The sequence below is a fragment of the Geotrypetes seraphini genome, chromosome 7 (assembly GCF_902459505.1).
Source record: "Geotrypetes seraphini chromosome 7, aGeoSer1.1, whole genome shotgun sequence".
In the NCBI taxonomy this organism is placed as follows: Eukaryota; Metazoa; Chordata; class Amphibia; order Gymnophiona; family Dermophiidae; genus Geotrypetes; species Geotrypetes seraphini.
This window is the reverse complement of record NC_047090.1, coordinates 61,802,339-61,822,638: the sequence shown is the minus strand read 5'-3', so window position 1 is coordinate 61,822,638 and position 20,300 is coordinate 61,802,339. Positions and strand designations below refer to the sequence as shown.

Below are 20,300 nucleotides of genomic sequence, written 5' to 3'. Positions count from 1 at the left end.
ATTTTAGCTTCACTCCCTCTCCATTTTTCTGTCTCCATCCCGTCCCCTATGCTCTGGCATCTCTCTCTTCTCCTTTCCTTCATTCCTTTCCATTCCACCCCATGGTCTTTCTACCTTTTGTCATTTCTGCTTTAATCATCTTCTCTTTGCTCTCTTCTTTCTATGCAGCATTTGTCCTTTCCTTTCCATGCAACATCTGCCTTCTCTCTTTGCCCCTTCCACCCAGCCTCTGCTCTCTCTCTCTACCCCTTCCATCTACTGTCCACCCTCTCTGCCCTTTCCATCCAGTGTTCGCCCTCTCTCTCTTCCATACGGTATCTTCCCTCTTTCTATGTCCCTTCAATAAACTGTATATCCTGTGCCCCTTCTCTTCTTTGTCCATGGTTCATTTCAGCTTCACTCCTCTCCATTTTTCTGTCTCCACCTCCTCCCCTATGCTCTGGCATATCTCTCTTCTCATTTCCTTCCTTCCTTCCTTCCCACTTTACCCCATGGTCTGGCATCTCTATCTCCTTCCCTCCCCCCATGCCCTGGAATCTCTCTCCTCTCCTCTTCTATCTCTATCTGTCCCTCTCCCTCCTTTCCCTCTGGTCTGGCAATCTGGCATCTCTCTCCTCTTCTTCCATCCCCCCTCATCCTCCATTATCTGGCATCTCCTCTCCTTCCTTCCTCTCCCCTTCCTTCCTTTCCCCTGGTCTGGCATCTGTCTCCTTCCCTCCCCACATGTCCTGGCTCCATGGTCTGGTATCTCCTTTCCTTTCCTCCCTCCCATGGTCTTGGCATTTCTTTCCTTTCCCTTCCCTGGTCTTCCTTCTTCCTCCTTCCCTTTCTCTCCCCAATTGGGTGCATCAGCAGCAGCATTTCTCTTCCCCCCTCCCCCTTCCCTGTCTCACACACTCATCGGCAGCGCAGCATTCACAACTTGCTGCTCTTGCTTGCTTCAGGCCTTCCTCGCTGCCGGGTTCCACCTACTTTCTGTTTCTGTGAAGACAGGACCCGGCAGAGAGGAAAGCCCGAAGCAAGCAAGATTAGCCAGTTATAAACTTCCCTCCCTCCCTTTGACTCCCTCGCTGCCATATCTCCCGCCATAGCCTGAAAGCGAATTAAATCCATGCTCCGGGGCTCTAACAGTAACACTGTGCGTGCTGGCTTCCCTTCTCCTCCCTCCCCCCCTCATGACGTAACTTCCAGTTTTGGAGGAGAAGAAGGGAAGCCAGCACGCACAGTGTTATTGTTAGAGCCCCAGAGCATGGGTTCAATTCACTTACTGGCGCTTTAAAAAAAAAAAAAAAAAGTCAGGCTGAGGCGGGAGTTGAACATTGAGCTCCCGGTGGCTCTTCAGGCTGTGCTGAGTCAGCCCAGGGAATCCCCAAGCCGGTGAGAGGGGTTTTCAGAAAAAATTTTGAGCAGCAGCAGCAGGATTCGCAACCTTCCGAGATGACAGTCGGGAGCTCACCTAAATTAGCTAGGCGGAGCACCCGGCTAAAAGGCACTAGGGAGAACACTGCAAGTTCACAATCCTTATCCAAAACACTCAAGAACAAGGGACATTTTGGATTTTTCGGTTTTTGGAATGATGTGTCACCAGTGGCTTCTCTTTGCTGCCTCCTGCCTTGCTGACATCACTTCCTTTTTCTTTCCTGGCTGAACACGACAGAAAAGCATGCAGGGCCACAGCAGACAGCCTATATGAATTTCTGCGGCCACCAGCAACACCTCTGAGGTACACCAGTAAGAGTTAAGTTGGAAAAAAAATGAACTGCTATCAGCGTATAGTGAAGTCTTTAAAGTGACTTTTGGGCCAGGTTTCACTTTTGATGCTAAAAGTAAGCTGTTTGTACAAATTAGTAATATAACAATATTAAAAAAAAAAAAAATTGGATTTTGGAGCTTTTCAGTTTTTAGAATTTCGGATAAAGGATCTTGTATCTGTAATGTAATTCAGAGACAGATTTACAACCAAAAATGGTGCTAATTTGTCCTCAGATAATGTAGAAATTTCAGTAGACTACTCTGCTGCAGACTTTTAACTTTAATATAAAGAAGATTTTATATATCTTAGGTTCTAATTGATTGGATTAACGAAGTGCTAGTCGAAGAAAGAATAATTGTGAAGAACCTGGAAGAGGATCTTTACGATGGACAAGTTCTGCAGAAGCTTTTAGGTGAGCTGAACGATGGAGAGGAGATAGATAAGAAATTTTATATGACAAAACTGGTTTCTTGTATAAAATTTATGTTTTGAGGTTAAGAAAGGCTGCCTCTGGTCATTACAGGGGGCCTTTCCTTTGCCATGTCCTTCTCTTCTGATGCTGAGTAGGGATGGGGGTATGTACAATGATCTGGACTCTAGTCACTTCTGGTCACCACCAGTCACTATGGGTCACTTAGAGCTGTATTTTCCACTTTCCCAGGCAAGTTGCTCTGGGTGTCTTGTTTGTTAGACCCTTTTGCCATCAGGGTGAGACTTTGGCTTCTTTTAGTAAGAGTTTGGAAGTCCTTAGGTTTTCTTCCTTTAAATCAGATTTAAGCTTATTCCACAGGTGATGGGGTTCTCACCCCCTTCCTGAGGTCCTGTTTGTCCCTTCAAAGAGGTATCTTGTCTGTATGTAAATTCGTTTGCAAATGAGCTTCTTCAGTGGTGTCTGTTCCCGGGTAGAGAATGACGCTGGGAAAAAAATTGTCCCCGCCCCACCCCTGTGAGCGCTTTCCTTGGCTATCTACCACCACCCTTTGCCTGCTTCTCCTGTCCAGCAGCAGCCCTTCTCCCTTTGTTTTACCTCCCCCCTGTTTAGCAGCACCTCTTCCCTGCTCCCCCTGTCCAGCAGCAGCCCTTCTCCCTTCGTTTTACCTCTTTCCTGTCCAGCAGCACCTCTTACCTGATACCCTTCAGTGTTCTCCCCAGAAATTTTTTCCAGCCAGGTGGCATGAAAAAGTAGCCGGGTGGGGCAGGATGGGGAAATTTGGTGATGGGGAAAATTAACCCCCTCTTTTACTAAGGTACGCTAGCATTTTTAGCGCGTGCAAACCCCTGTGCTATGTGGGAAAACTAACGCCAGCTCAATGCTGGCGTTAGCATCTAGCGCATGTGGCAATTCTCCACGCACTAAATGCATGCTAAAACCACTATTGTAACTTAGTAAAAGGAGCCCTAAATGTGTACTATTTTTATTAGTTAATTATTATTATTATTTTCCAATGCTCAATATGACTTCCTTTTTTTAAGGTTTGACACTTGTGCCAGAATATTTTTACTAAATTTAAGAAGTATTTGCCCTCTTTCAAATGGTATAGATGTTAAAAAAAGGGAAAGGCGTTAATGAAGTCATTAGGTTCAATCTAGCCATTTATTTCTGCATGAATTTAAACAACTAAAAAAAAAAAAAGATAAATATAGCTGATCCAGTCATACAAGAAATGGCTCAACAGCAAGGGTGCCCACACTTTTTGGGCTTGCGAGCTACTTTTAAAATGACCAAGTCAAAATGATCTACCAACAATAAAATTAAAAAAAAAAAACAACCCCAAAAAGCACACTGTACGCAGAGAAAATGTTAATTATCATTTATATTCCACAGGTTTTCAAAGAGGTCAAGGCAGATGATTCTATGCAATGTCACCTCAGGAACAACTATACAAAAATAGACAAATATACCCCCTCCCTTTTTACTAAATCGCAATAGCGGTTTTTAGTGCAGGGAGATGCGCTGAATGCCCTGCGCTGCTCTCAATGCTCATAGGCTCCCTGTGCTAAAAACCGCTATTGCGATTTTGTAAAAGGGGGCCATAGTGCAAAATATAGACAGCAGATATAAATTCTCAAAACAGACACATTTTGATCACTAAACTGAAAATAAAATCATTTCTCCCACAATTGGACATGCTTAGTTACGCCAGCTCTATGGCTGCTTTAATTGTAAGGCGCCTGAATCTAAGGTTAAATGCTACTATTCTGTAATGGAACCTGGGAGCCCATTCACTGCTATAGAATAGGCGTTCCCTGTACAGTCTCAGGGTGCCTACGAGGAAGAAACCACTTGGAGAATTGCCCCTTATTTTTTAAGGATTATAAAAACAGAAGCAATAATGTGAAAAACAAAACACAGCCTTAAAACAGGCTGAATTAATTTGTGAACCATTATTTAAAGGATACTCAGAAAAAATATTGTTTTCCCTTTGCTTAAATGAAATAAACATATTCCTATCCATCATTTGACTATAGCTAAGTGGAAAAGAACATTAGCTCGAAAAACCTCATAGAGCTGCAGTGAAATAGAAAAGTGATTTCGTTTTACTGTAATTTCTGCATTAAGTGGATTTGCACACCCCAAGCTCCTTAAATCCTGATGCACTTCTAGCTTTTCCTGTATCAGACTTTGCAAGATTAATAAATGGAGCATCCTTCTGCCTGCCAGTTAAAGGATGAAAAAAAAATGCCTATAAAGTTCAAATCACAGCTTGACTAAACTTGAACTTTTTTGATTTCATTCTTCCTGGCTGACCACTTTATCTTCCACAATAGGCACCAAGGTTGCTTGGATCGGAGCTTTTAAAAGAGCAAGCAGAATCGTGTCCGATGTCCATGCGTTTGTTTTTCTCAAATGGTATACAACTATACTTGCTGCTTTTACTTGCTTTGGCCTTCCTCGTTGCCGGATCCTGCCTACTTTCTGTTTCCGCGAAGGCAGGACCCGGCAGCGAAGAAGGCCCGAAGCAAGTAAAAGCAGCAAGTTGAAAGCTTCCCTCCGGGGCTCTATCGTGTGCGTGCTGGCTTCCCTTCTCTTCCCTCCGAAACAGAAGTAGCGTCCCGGGGGGAAGAGAAGGGAAGCCGGCACGCACACGATAGAGCCCTGGAGGGAAGCTTACAACTTGCTGCTTTTACTTGCTTCGGGCCTTCCTCACTGCCGGGTCCTGCCTTCGCGGAAACAGAAAGTAGGCAGGTCCCGGCAACGAGGAAGGCCTGAAGCAAGTCAAAGCATGCTGGCAAAAAAAAAAAAAAAGTCAAACAAAATTTTCGGCGGCGAGTCAGCCCGGGAAGGAGCATCGGTGGCAGCAGCAGGATTCGCTGGGCGGTCATCTAAATTAGCCGGGCGCAGTGCCCGGCTATAAGGCCCTGGGGAGAACACTGCCCTTGTCCAGCAGTAGACCTTCTCCTTTCCCTGCTCCCCCTGTCCAGCATCCGCTAGCCCGGGCAGCCTTGGGGGTTTTGCTAGGCTGGCCCATCTCGCATTATTGAAGTGGGCCGGCCTAGCAAATGCTCCGCAGCTGCTGCTTTTGCTGGTACAGGAGTGAGAAGAGGCAGGAGTCAAACCACCACCGCCGTCACAAGCTGCCCCACATGCCGCCGCAAGCCGCCCCATGCGACGGAAATCGAATTTAGCACGGAGGCACACAGCACGGGGCAGGGATCACAAATTTTTTATATACAAAGAGTATTTAGTCTTATTTTTTATATACATATAGGACTCCTTTTACTAAGCTGCGATAGCGGTTTTAGCTTGTGCTAAGTGTGCGCAGAATTGCTGCACGCCCTAGACACTTAGTAAAAGGAGCCAATAGTATTTAGTCTTATGCATCACCTTTTTTCTTTTGATCTTATATGGCTTGTTTTGCATATCATCTCTTTTATATATTGCCTATTTATTAAGTCTGTTTATGTATTATGTGTTATTTATGGCCTATATTTATTATGTATTATGATTAATTTTGTCACTTTTATTAATCTATTTGTATTCCGCTGTGTACATACATGAGCTTACATACCTTTTATTTTTACATTTTCATTTGTGTTTATTTTTATGCAGTATTAATTTTTTAATTTAACGTGCATATTTTGTATTTATTTTTATATCTGCTTGATTTGTGTTTTTATGTATTTAGACTTCTGAGGCAGGTTTTGCAGCTGAAACACGATTCATGTTGAGTCGACTTCCTTTGATTAATGAATTTATCATTTTGAACACCATAGACTGCTTTGTTTTTTCATTTCCCCTCTGCTGTTTCTTTTGAGTATTAAAATTATATCATTAGTAGATTCTGTGCAATGCCCAGAATGGGCGCATGGAAAACCCCTGTCAAACTACCGACAGATCTGAGCTGTCAGTAGGATCCCGTGCTTTACTTTCCTGTTGGTGCCTGAGTGCTAATTGGCTCAAGCACTGACAGGAAAGTCATGGAAGCATGCCATGGCCCGTCACCCACAAACTCTTCCTTGAGCTTGAAACCCCCCCCCCCATGTTAAGATTTCCTTCTATCTATTCATGTGCGTGTCTCCTCTGAAGCCAGCAATTTTAGGATTCAGGAACTACTACCACCCTATCTAAAAAAAACCCTCAGAAAATCCTGCCTCTTTTCTCTAGGTGTGTGCACCTAATCTCCTTCAGTGTCTTCCTTGGCTCAGCCCAGACTACTAATTAATATAAAATCAAAGAATAAGGTATCTCTGCCTAGGAAACCTATCTTTTTCTCTTTAACTTAAAAAAAACGTTCCTTAGTCTGTGCTTAAAATTTTCTTCTTATTTCCTTAAAGTACATACAGTTCTATGCACACCACAATTTAAACCAGTTGTCAAAGACTAACCCCCCTTTTTTATGAAACTAAGATAGCAGTTTCTAGTGCGGGGAGCCGCGCTGAATGGCCTGCGCTCTGCCGTTGCTCATAGGAACTCGAGCATTGGGAGCAGCGCAGGCCATTCAGCGCGGCTCCCCGTGTTAGAAACTGCTATTGCAGTTTCGTAAAAGGAGGCCTAAGTTTCTTATAGCTTTATTAAACTGAGACAAAGAGCCAAAATGAAGCTCATATTTGTTTGGATCAAGCAATAAATTCACACAATTTAATTTCTACCAGAATTAACTATTCCTCAGTTCAGGGATAAACAGAGCACATCTCTCTCTCTCTCTATCTCTTTGTCTCTCTCTTCTTTCTCAAGCTGCAGCATTACTGTTAGAATGCTGAGCACAGTGTAAACAGCTCCTCATAAGTGATCAGCTCAAATAAAATTAAACTTCTACTCAACAGAACCTGTATCCCTTAATAACTTGCCATCCAGGTTCATTAGACTAACAAAAAAAAACCCCTTCATGATTCCTCAGACACCTCAAAGTTCTTTATAACCAGTTTTTAAATACTTCTAGTCTGAGGCTTTGGCTGTTGGTGGGTATGCTTATGAAGATTGGTCGATCCCATTCCCCCTGCGAAAGGTGGCACACAAACTTAAATATTTGGGGGTATACATCACTGGCGATCTGTCCCAGGCCTATAAAGAAAATTTCACAGTGCTCTTGAATAGGTCCAGGGATCTTTTGAGTCTTTGGACTCGGTTTTCATTGTCCCTATGGGGTCGCATTGCTCTTTACAAAATGGTGTTGTTTCCTAAGTGGGTATATATGATGCAAACTCTTCCATTGTATATGACTAATAAAGGATGTTAATATGTATCACACTGTCTTATGCAAACGTCTTTGGAATAATAGGAAACCCAGACTGACTCTTGCTCAATTATCTCTCTCTGTGGGACGGGGTGGACTGGAACTCCCGGACCTGAGGAGATACAACATAGCCTGCCTTCTTCGGCACTTGGTGGACAGGATTAAGAACACCCAGTTTTATACGCCTGTTACTCTTGAGCAGCAGTTGATGGCACCTATTCACTTGATGTACTATCTTCATACTAAGCGCCCACACCGGATTTTTCCTACCAGGTCTCATCCTCTGCTGTGTTCCATGAGACAATGTTGGCAATGGTTGTGCAAACGTATGCATTTACCTTTCACCTCTACGATCCTGTTGCCCTTATGGGGTAATCAAGACCTGGATCATGATGCTTCTAAATTATATTTACAACATTGGAGTGCTCGAGGATTATGCTATGTGCGCGATGTGGTGTCGGAGGAGGGTGTACCTCATTCTTTTCAGGATCTGCAGGCGACGGGTCTCTTGGAGGCTCGGGACTGGCTTTCTACCGCCAGGTGTCTCATTATATCCGCTTGTTGGATGCTGCTACTTTGAATGAAGACATGGCAGATATGGTGTGTGAGACTCTGACTCTGTCCCACCTGACTCTGATTAGTTTATCTTTTCATCAAGTCGGCTTGGGCTGCTTTGTAGCCCCTTGGGACCCAGAGGTGGTGGCAGCTGTGTGGAATCAGGATCTCCCCCCGTCTGAGCGTATTACGGGCTCCGGAATTTGTCGTCTTATGAAACATCTTCCTCAGATGACTCATTCTGTGGAACTAGAAGAGCAACACTTCAAGTTTCTACTACTGCTGCATGTCTCCCCATTCCAGGCCTATGTTTCTGGATATGCCTCTCATGCTCGGTGTCCTTGGTGCCAGTCCACCCCTGCAGACCTACTTCACATGCTTTGGTCTTGTGACCACATTCAAACATTCTGGTCCTTTGTAGCTCTGAATCTGCAATCTGCTTTGCGTAAGCAGATTCCTTTGAGAGCGGATGTTCTGCTTTTTTCTCAGGGGATCCATTTGGGTTTGTCCAGAGGGTGCAACTTGTTATTACAAAAGGCCTCTTTGTTGGCCCAGAAGTGTATTCTTTTGTTGTGGTGCCAAGTTGAAGTGCCAACCCTTACCATGTAGAGGAATGAACTGTTTACTCTTTTGAAATTTGAATACCAGGATGTTCGGAGGGGAGGTCCTGGGCCTTGGAGGAAATTCAGGAGAATCTGGGCTCCAATTTGGGAGGGATTGTCCCCTAGAGCTCAGTTCTTTATTGAACTTTTGACACTGGAGTGCTTGGGGGGCAGAATGTGGGGGGGCGGGGGTTCAGATGGGGGGGTTGGTTTCCGTGGGTCTTCGTGAAGGAATGACACGTAAGACCCGATTGTTTCAGCATTTTCTCTTGTTAGTGGTTGTTGGTTTATGGTGACCTGTATTTCTATCTCTAAGAACAAAAACTTAATAAAAATGATGAAAAAAAACAAAAAACTTCTATCCTAGAAACTGAATAGTTATTCATCCATGTTGAAAAAGAGGAGAAGGATACAACCCTTTCAAACAAACAAGGTGGTAAGAAAAAGACAGATGATTTGATCTGAATACTAAACACTTTATTCCTCAATTTCTGTGGCACGCATCTGAGGACACAGCTGGTTTCGGCAAAACATTACGTGCATCAGGAGTCAAAAGATTCTAATGAATGTGTCACTTTTCTTGATTTTCAGACTGAATCATCTATCTCTTTTTACCTCACTTCTTGTCCACCTCATTTATTAATTCATTCATTCCATCCAACATATATTTTCAAGTTCCCCTGCACAGGTACTGGACCTGTTGGGCCGCCGCGAGAGCGGACTGCTGGGCACGATGGACCTCTGGTCTGACCCAGCAGAGGCACTGCTTATGTTCTTATGTTCTTATGAACACTACTTTCTCTTTTAGCTTGTGTGATTCTGGAGCTTTGTTCTTAAGTTGTTGTTTGCTCTGGTGACATCACTTCCTCTTGGAGTAATACTTATAAAATGAAGATGAGAGAATATTTTTTCACTCATTGAATAGTTAAGCTCTAGAACTAATTGCCAGAGGATGTGGTAATAGCAGTTAGCATGACTGGGTTTAAAAATGGTTTGGACAAGTTCCAGGAGGAAAAGTCCATAAACCACTATTAAAATAGACACAGGGATAGCCACTTCATATTCCTGGGAATGGGAACTTAGAATCTTGCAACTCTTTAGGATTTTGCCAGGTACTGTCGACTCTGCTTAAGTGCAAGCCCTTCGGACCGGATAGCCAAGTGCACTTAAACGGAGTGTGCGCATAATCGGAGTACCACTTTTTAGTCATGAAAAATCACAGTACAGTTCAGTTATAGAAACAGCATTGTTCCGTCCAATACAATACACTTTAAACCTTTTTTTAAACCAACATTCTATTCAAATAATCAGTCATTGTTTTCTGCATGTAGATTGCACGATTCAGGCTGTGTATCTGACTACTGATGCTGTAAAACTGTCCATAGTCGTGACAGCCATTTATCTATAGATAACAACGCAGCATGTGTAGGGACTTCAGTGCGTCCGAGAAGGAAACAATTTCTGCAGGTGGTTCATTAGTCATGATGACAGCAACAGCATCTCTATCCTCATCAGACTCTTTGTTGTCTGCAGTGTCCTTTATGACTGTACAGATATTAGAATTAGTGCTGTCAGATGATATGGCCATATCATTGTCAATGGCGACATACAGCTCAAACTCTTATGACGCGAGTCCAACCGGGAGTTCATTGGACGAAGTGTCAGCTTCAGTTGTCTCATCAGATGCCTGAACGAAGCTCGCCCGTCGATAGCAATTTGAAATTGTTGATGATGAGACTCGACTCGATGCCTCCAGTACCATATGAAGAGAGCCGAGCATCACCATTTTTCTCGCGAGCTCAGCAGCTCAGGGGCTGGATTCCATGCTTGCATCAATCACTGCCATCACATATCGTAGGACGAGTGACCTGTAATGGCGTTTGAAGTTTGCGATTATCCCTTGGTCCATTGGCTGGATCAAAGAGGTCATGTTTGGCGGCAGAAACACTAGTTTGATGTTGGTTAGTCTTACATCATTGCTGTGTGCTGTGCAGCTATCACACAGCATTACAATGTGCCTCCTATGCCTTCTCATCAGATTGTCAAGCTTCTGCAACCATTCAATCCACAGTATTGCTGTCATCCATGCATTTTTGTTGCTTTCATATTCAACAGGCAGACGTTTAATGTTTTTAAGCACTGAGGATGTCGATTCTTCCCAATCACCAGTGGCTTGAGCTTTTTACTACTGTCCATATTGCAACTGAGCAGCAATGTCAATCATTTCTTTGGCACCTTGAAGCCAACAGCTTCGCTGCGTTTGAAAGCCAGTGTTCCATCAGGGATGGCACACCAGTATAGGCCCATCTCATCAGCGTTGAAAACATCACATGGTTCATATCCACCAATAACTGAAGGTAACACTTCCATGACCCATCTTTCTGCACCAAACTCATCTGCGTCTTGTTTTTTGCCATGCTGCTTCATAAATTTTATGCTGTTACGAATTTTCCACTTCTCTAACTATCCGTTTGTTGCTTTGAAGTCTTCTAAGCCCAGTTCTTCAGATAACTCTGCTGCTTTCTCCATCAGCAGAAGTTCATTGATTGGCAGTTGTCGACTTCTAACTTCAGCAAACCATTGCAGCAATGCCTGTTCAACATCTCCAGCCTTCCCAATTCTATTCCGTTTTCTGGTAGGATTCCTGTTGTTTTGCTAGTCTTTCAATGTGGCTTGCTTTTTTTTTTTTTTGGTAAATCTGAGAAATATGGCTAGGATGTACACTGTAATGTTTTGCAATAGAGACCTGACCTTCCCTTTGGTTAAGTCTCTTTAAGACATCGACACGTTCAGCCAGAGACAATGTTTTAGTCCACGTGACGCCATGGTGCAGTTCCGAAAAAATTCAAACACCTGGCCAGGCTTAGACAGCTGTTCTGAAACACGTGGCTCAAGTAAATCAGAACATGATTGGTTTTAACTGGAGTGAACATAATGTGAAAGTATAGAGGTGGGACCTATGACATCAGTGCGCATAAGCGCATTGTGTGCTTATCAGAATTGCAAATATCCGAAGTTTACGTCCATTGATTTTAATGTAAACAAAACAGGACCATGATGGTCAGGTGCAGATAACCGAAGCATGCGCTTAACTGACGTGCACTTAGGTGGAGTTGACTGTACTTGCAATCTGGATTGGCCACTGTTTGAAGTAGGATACTAGGCTAGATAGACCATTGTTCTGACCCAGTATGGTTATACTTATGTTCTCTGCATTTTGATGTAGGATCTTCCTTCCCTTCTCTGGTCCAGCAGCTTGTTTTTCTCCCCATCCTTTGCCAGCTTTCCTGATTCCAAGATAAAAAGATGATATAAATGCACGGAGCTGCTGTCTAGACCATGGCATTGATGGTTCTGCTAGTCTGCCCTTTTAACTTCCTGATTCTGAGGGGTAGACCTGGCAGAGCCATCAGTGCTGTGGTCTAGACCGGGGTCAGCAACCTTTTTAAAGCAAAGAGCCAATTTATCCTAAAAATTTGATCCAAGATTTACAAAGAGCCGCAATGGGTAGAGAAGGGTGTTTGAGATATTTCCAGTCTCTCACTCTCTCTTCCCTCCAACCCCTCGCAGGTCTCTGCATCTGTCTCCCCCTCCCTTTCCCAACCCCTAGCCAAGGTTCTCTCTCCTCTCTAGGCCCCAACCCTTTAATCTCCCTCCCAACCCCACGATTCACCTACCCCGGGCCTACCGAGCTACTTTTGGTGGTCCAGCAGGGGTCTTCATGGCAGGAGCATGGCCCTCTTGCTCCTTTTTCCATGCGGCTGTGACCTTTCGTGGCTGCTCGCGGCATTTCCTGTAGTATCATGAGCTGCCGCAAGAGGTCTGGGCAGCCATTTTAGAAGACAGCCGTGAGGAGGTAGGAGCAAGAGGGCCATACTCTTGTCACGAAGACCCCTTCTGGACCACTAGGTAGCTCGGTAGGCCCGGATGGGGGCAAATCATGGGGTAGGGAGAATAAAGAGTTGGGACCTGGAGAGCCACAGCCACATGGCAGAAGAGCTGCCTGTGGCTCACAAGCCGCAGGTTGCCGGCCCCCGGTCTAGACAGTGGCTCTGAGACTTGGTTGACAGAACTATGGAAGCTTCATTGCTGGACTTGGGGTGGAGATGGGGAGAGCACAACTGGACTGAAGGGGGCGCTATCCACAAATGTTTTCCCAGGGCCCCATAGATGGTTAAGGAGGCGGCCCTGGACACACAGTACACAAAATTTTTGAATACAATAATTAGATGCAATTGAGTTCTCTAAGATGGAATTTCTGATACTTTATTGATACAGAGGAAGCATACAGTTCCCTGAAAAGTTTATATTTTCTGGGTGCATGTCCCTTAATCACAGACAAGGTATCTTCTTCTTTTGAGAGTATATAACACATTTCTACATGATACCATTTCAGTCTGACTGACCTTGAGTTGCTTCCTCACTCCCAGGCATTATTTCTAATGTGAGATGGGGACAGACAAGTCTGCTTTGTGTTCAGTATGTCTTGGTGCATGTTGCTTAAGTTGAAGTCGTCTTAAGCAGTGGCATTCTGCACCCTATTAATGCAAGATAGCAGCATTAAATTGCATGACCCACTGCTATTAACCTCTGTAGCATCAAGTGAATTGTGCGATGATCTGGTTTATAGCCCCTTTGTAAGATATATATAGTGGTGGTTCAAAGATGAACAGCAATTAATTGCAAATATTGGTTCACCTTTTTTAGTTGCTCTTGATTTCCAAAGTAATAATTGAAATAAATTATTTTCAAACATCTGCTCCATAATTAATTAGATGAATATACAGTACCTCATAAAAGTCTTCACACTCCAGCACTTTTTTTCACATTCTGCTGTCTAAAAACTACAATTCAAAAGGCAAGAGTGCAGCAAATATTACTTAATTTTAAGTGTTGCCACATCACCTGCCAGCTTTGTTTAATTAAATTAACTCCTCCCAGCAGCACCTTATTTTCCACTGCTGAGCAAAAGTCTCGGATTATCATGAGACTTCAACCTGGCACCAAGAGATGAGGCACTAAAGGCCATTCTAGAAACGAGGCCAAAGCACGCCTACATTGTAGGTGCCGCTCCGCATGGTTGCATTGTACCATTTATAGAATCATACCTAGCGGCACCTAAGCAGACTTAGACGTCACTAAGCATCCTTGAGGTAGACGCTGGTATGTTACATAGAAACATACAAAATGATGACAGAAAAGGGCTATAGCCCACCAAGTCTGCCCATTCCAAGTATCCGCCCCCCTGAATTCACTCCCTTAAAGATCCCACGTGAGCATCCCATTTGCTCTTAAAATTCGTCACACTGTTGGCCTCAATCACCTGCAGTGGGAGCCTGTTCCACTGATCCACCACTCTTTCGGTGAAGAAGTACTTTCTGGAGTCTCCATTAAACTTCCCTCCCCTGATTTTCAGCGGATGTCCTCTGGTGGTCGAGTCAGAAGATATCATCTTCTGACTCGATGCGACCCGTGATGTACTTAAACGTCTCAATCATGTTAGGCCGGGTTTTACCTGGCTTAATTTACCAGTGCCTATCTCAGATGCCTAAGTAAACCACGCCTCTTCTCTGCCCCTAATTGCACCTACTTATCAGGTGGGTGTCGCTAGGCATCCTAAGAGTTCTGTGCAGAACGCTTAATTGGTCATTTATTTTCTAACTAGTCTTTAAATCTCTTTAAATCTCTTACGTTTTAGTATTATTGTATATGGAGTATGATCAAGCCATTTTGTGCTACCTCTTTTACCCTACCTTTTGTACTTTCCCTTTTTCTCACAAAACCCGAAATTGTAACTTTTTATCCTTTCCCTCTCCCTTCATGTACGTTTTAAATGTTTTTTTGTTATGCTAAGATAATTACTATGTTAAGTTTCTTATCTCTTTTTATTATATTATGTACATCGCTTAGAAATTTTTATAGGCGATCCATCAAAAGATTGAATAAACTTGAAACTTGAAACTTTAAGCCCGTTACATTAACGGGTGCTAGAATAGATGTCTGTCTGTCTGTGTTTCTTTATCTCTCTCTCCTTGGCCGCTGTCTGTATCCTTCTGTCTCCCCCCTCCCCCCCAAATGTCTCTCCATGGCCCTCTTCTGTCTTCCCCCAGAGCAAAACTGTCTGTCCCCAGCACACCTCCCCCTAAAGCAGCCCCCTTTCCCTATCTCTCCATGGCCCTTTCTGTCTCCCCCAGCACACCCCTCCCCACAAAGCAGCCCCCTTTTCCTCTCCCTGTCTCTCCATGGCCCCTTCTGTCTTCCCCCCCAGAGCAAAGCTGTTTGCCCCAAGCACACCCCTCCCCCCAAAGCAGCCCCCTTTCCCTCTCCCGCTGACTCTCTCTGGCCCCCTTTCTCTGTCTGTCTTTCTGTCCCTCTCCCTGCCCCTATGTCTTTCTTTCTTTCTGTCTCCCTCCCTCCGCTGTCTCTGTCTGTCATTTTTCCCCATTTCCCTGTGCAGCAGCATTTCCATCCTACTTCCCTATGCAGCAGCAACAGCATTTCCCTCCTATCCTCCCTCCTTTCCTGTGCAGAAGCAGTAGCAGCATTTCCCCCCACCCCCTTTTCCCTTCTCTTCTCTTCCCTGCTCCGTTCGGCCCCTCCCCCTTCTTTTACTGCCGTTGTCCTGCTCGATCTGGCCTGCTCCTGACCCTCCCACCGCCGACAAACCTCGGGGCTCCAGCCGCGTAGGCAGCACTTTAAACACACTGCTTCGCGGCCTTCTACTGCCGATTTCCTATGCCGCGTCTGTCTCCGATGATTTCATCAGAGACGCGGCAGAGGAAATCGGCAGAGAAGGGCGCGAAGCAGCGTGTTTATAGTGCTGCCTACGCCGCTGGAGCCGGGAGGTTTGTGGAGGGTCAACGGCCGGAGCGGGGCTGCTGTCCACCATTGCTGCCACTGGTGCTGCCTAGTCCGCTGGAACCGGGAGGTATATAGAGAGCACAGTCACGGCTTGCACCTCCAGCCCCTGCAAGCGCCGTGAGGTGTCAATTAGAATGTTGCCACCTCACGGCACAGTGAGAGGCAGCGGCGAGTGAGGGCGGGCGGTGACGCGCCGAGGACAGGGAGAGAGAACAGTCGCGAGCCTTCAACCCTCGCATGCGCCGTGAGGTTAGAATGTTGCCACAGAAGCACACCTCATGGCGCCAAGACTCACAAATTTTCGAGAGCGCATGCGCGCTCTAGCGTTTTATTATTATTGATACTGTGTAGTCAATTATCATGCCAATTTAAAAAAAAAAAGGTTGCATCCGGATTCCGAAGTTAGGTGTAGCTGGGTGTCCTTGATTAGGGTGCCTAGTGGCGCCTAATGTAGGCACCCTATACAGAATCCAGCCTTAAGTGTTTTTCCAGCTGCCAATGGAGTGCGGTATTGAGTAATTTAATTATACAAAGATGGTAGCAGGCTTAAACCTAAGGCTGGACAAGGGATTCTCCCTCATTTGCTCTGTTGTAGGGGGTTCTCAGCACCACAGTAATAGAAGTTTTTTGAAAGGAAATGCATATTTTTAAAACATAGTTCCTGATTTCCCACTATATTCAGCGACATGTAGTGCAAATTCTCTTGAGTCCTTCAGGTATAGCTCTGTTCGGAAAATAATTTTGAAGTACTAATTTTCACATGCTATCATGCCAGGGAAATGCAATAAAAACATTATCTCTAGAGGCAAAGAAGCTGGTACATGCTGAGCCATTAGCCAGAGTCTCCTAGGGACAAAAATAAAGTACAAACAACACTTTATATATAAACATCAAGGTGCCAGTCTTCAGTTCTAGTCATGCCTTGACTTGAGTTCTGTTACATTTCTGCAGAAACTGGGATTTCTGCAAAGTACATCTGGGTCACTGTATCCCACATGTGGCCTCTCTCTGGAACTGTTCAGCTAGCTTCTAATTTGACCCAACAGAATCTTTGTCATACTTTTAGCCAGTGGCGTACCAAGGGGGGGGAGGGGGGACGGTCCGCCCTGGGTGTAGCCTTAGGGGGGGTGCATAGCCGGCCAGGTCCGGAAGATTCAGCGGTGAATGGTGTTGAAACAGCTCTCTTTCTCCCTCCCTGCCCCTTACTTTCTTACAGCAGCTGGAATATTGAAGCTGCGTGTGGCTGCCGTAAAGGTCATCTCTGACGCAACCGGAAGTTGCATCAGAGACGACCTTTATGGCAACCATATGCAACTACAAAGCTTGGCTGCTGTAAGAAGGTAATTTAGACTCGCGACCACAGGGCAGGGAGGTTTATCAGACCGGGCCTGTTGTCGGTCGGGCAGGGGGGGGGAAGTGCCACGAAGGTAAGGGGCAGGGAGGAAGAAAGGGAGGAAAGGTGGAGTGGAGATGAAAAGACGTTTAAGGGAAATGGGTAAAACAGAGGGGGGAGAAGGACGCTGAAAGCACATAGGGAAGACGGGGGGGAAGAGAAGGATGCTGAAAGGACATGGGGAAGACAGAGGGGGGAGAAGGACGCTGAAAGCACATGGGGAAGACGGGGGGGGAGAAGGACGCTGACAGGACATGGGGAAGACGGGGGCAGAGAAGACGCTGAAGGGAAATGAGGAAGAGAGAGTGGGGAGAAGACGCTGGCAGGGAAGAAGACAGAGATGCCAGACTATGGGGGGAACGGAGGGAAGAAGATGGGTGCCAGACCAATTTGGAAGGGGGGAGAAAGGGAGAGGCACAGTAACAGAGCAAATGGAAGACGCAGAAAGAAGAGAGACAGTGGATGGAAGGAATTGAATGAGAACATAAGGAAAGCAGAAACCAGGCAACAAAGGTAGGAAAAAAATTCTATTTCTTTTATTTTTTTTTTTTGCTTCAGGATAAAGTAGTATATTAGTTGTGTTGATAAAAATTTATAAACAAAGCCCTGCCAGCTGAACATCTTTCTCCAGTTCAGCAGCCAGAACTTTGATTTATAAGGCAGGAATAAGCTAAATATTGCAGTACTGAGGCTTCTATGGATGCTGCGGGGATGGTGATGGGGTGGTGAATGGAATGGCGGTGATGGGGCAATGAAGGGAACGGTGCAGTGACGGGGACAGATTTTTTCCCCGTGTTATTCTCTAGTGTTCACGTCAAAAGCTTCCCTCTAACCCAGCTTCCTGTTTCCGCGTTTGACTGAGCACCGTGTTGCCGATCTGAAGTTCTGTTGATGTCAGGGGTAGAAAGAGGCCCATTGCCGATCTTAAGTGTCATCGCGGGGCGGGGGGGGGGTTGTGGGTTGCAGATCTTGTTGCAAAAATCGGAAAGGTGAGGAAGGGAGAAAGATGGGCCTGTGGTGGATGGAGAGATTGAGAGAAGGGGGCAGATGATGGAAGTGGGGATAGAGAAGAGGGCAGATGATGGGGGAAAAGGACTGAGTTAGGGAAATACTGGAGGGGATGAGGGAAAGAGGTGGCGAACTGTAGGTAGACAGTAAAAAAGGAAATTGATGAGAGGGTAGTAAAAACGTAATCTAGATGGATGCAGAAAATAAATTGAAAAGGAAAATGAGGGAAGAAAGGGATTGCAGAAGAGAGGTGTGGGAGAGGGAAGGAGAGAGATGCCAGACCAATGGGGGTGAAAGGAGAGATGGAAGGGGGAGGCATACAGTTTCTGGAAGGGGCACAGAAGGAGAGGGGATGCCATATAGGGAGGGGCAGAGAGATGGCAGACAGTGGATGGAAGGAAGAGAGTAACAAGAAGATGAGGAAAGCAGAAACCAGAGAAGACAAAGGTAGAACAAAAGTTTTCTATTTATTTATTGCTTTAGGAGACATGTGTCATTGTTTCTGTGGTGTTGCATTTTATGCAGAGTCCAGCTTCTTGCTGGTTCAATTTAACCTTTGTCTATGTATTTCTATTTTATCCCCCCTTTTACAAAACTGTGGAGCATTTTTTAGCGCCAGCCGTGGTGGTAGCAGCTCTGATGTTCAGAATTCTATGAGCGTCAGATCTGTTACTACCGTGGCTAAAATCCACACTACAGTTTTGTAAAAGGGAGGGGTTAGTTTGTGATGACATATTCCATACTAGGTGAAGGTGTTTTCTGTGTTCTGTGTGTTCGAAAGACATGGTTTTCTGTTAGGATTGACGGTGTAGGATTGATCTGTACTAGTCTGGCTTGTTTAGTTTTTCAATGGGTGTATTGATGTACTGCTCACTGCAATATGTAAGATGCTGCCTTTTCCTAGGTACTCATGTGTGACATGTGGCTTGTTACTAAAAATCATGTTTTTCGTACAGATGAGGGGGTGCCAAAAAATGATGTGCCCTGGGTGTCACATATGCTAGGGACTCCACTGCTTTTAGCTGATAGTGGGTGGTTTTTGGAGCAACTTCCCACATGTTGGCTGGCAATATTAGGAAGGAGCTGTCAAGCACCTCTCAATCACTCCATTCTGCTCCTGAATCCAACATTTTCCTCCTTCTCCCCTCCACCTCGTGTCTCTCTCCCTCCCTCTCATCCACCCTCATGTCCAACACTTCTCTTTCCCTTCCATGCATTCCTCCCCCCATGCAGGATTCTCTCCTTTCCTGCCTTCTACTGCCATATCCAACATTTCTGTTCCTTTCCCATTGTCCACCATCTCTCTCTCTCCCCCCTGCCTTGTGCCTTGGGTCAAACCTCTCTATCCTCCTCCATGTACCATCTCTCCCTTCCTCCCTTCCATTATCATGTGCAACATTTCACCTTCTCCCCTCACCATGAATGTCTCCCTCCCCTTGTGCCAGCATCATTCTTTCTTCTCACCCCTCCTCTCCCCACTGTGCTAGCATCTAATACTTTTCAAAATATGTGAAAAGAGCTTTTGTTGCAGATACACAGGAGTCCGTGCTTGAACTGTTGATTCCCACTTCCCGTGAAACTGCAGAAGGGTATCACTTTAAGAACTTAAAACTCTTCCCTTTCTGCAGTGGAGAACAGCTCCATCCTCAGCTTTTCTTTCTGAAAATGAACTCAGAAAATGTGTTTTGCTCTGCTTTTCTCCTCTTTATTATTTTTGGGTATTTTTCTATTAGATTTTAAAAAATTCTTCATGGCTTCAGTGTTCAGAGATCCCCTGCTCGTGCATACTCCGTTGGGGAAAAGACACAGTACCGCATGGGAGGACTGCTGCTCCCAAGCCAATCTCATAGTGTACCTGCAGAGCCAGCCTGCTTTGAAACATAGAAAGATGACGGCAGATAAGGGCTACAGCCCATAAAGTCTGCCCACACTATTTACCCACCCTCTTAAGTCTACTGACCCCCTAAAGTATAATTGTATTTATACTGTCACTCTACTGACCCGCTCATTCAAGTCCATACCCTAGTGATCCTATCCCTTGGCATGACCCTCGTAGGGATCCCACATAGGTATCCCATTTGTTCTTGAAGTCTGGGATGCTGCGTGCCTCGACCACCTGCACTGGAAGCTTATTCCAATGCTCAATCACTCTCTCCGTGAAGAAATACTTCCTGGTGTCTCCACGAAACTTCCCTCCCCTGAGTTTGAGCGGATATCCTCTTGTGGTCGAGGGTCCCTTGAGAAGAAAGATATCATCTTCCACCTCGACCCGTCCTGTGATGTACTTAAATGTCTCAATCATGTCTCCCCTCTCCCTACGCTCTTCGAGAGTGTAGAGCTGCAATTTGCTCAGTCTTTCTTCGTACGGGAGACCCTTTAGCCCCGAGACCATCCTGGTGGCAATCCGCTGAACCGATTCAATTCTAAGCACATCTTTACAGTAATGTGGCTTC

General features: G+C 45.2%; 1 protein-coding gene across 3 annotated transcripts in view; it reads left to right on the top strand.

Annotated features, from left to right (window-relative positions):
• PARVB (parvin beta) overlaps positions 1 to 20,300 on the top strand; it is a 276,144-nt gene that overhangs the window by 84,409 nt on the left and 171,435 nt on the right. For all 3 annotated transcript variants that reach the window (XM_033952575.1, XM_033952576.1, XM_033952578.1), the window contains exon 4: positions 2,063 to 2,165. In XM_033952575.1, the coding sequence (XP_033808466.1) occupies positions 2,063 to 2,165 (103 nt within the window). The remainder of the gene's footprint in view (positions 1 to 2,062; positions 2,166 to 20,300) is intronic.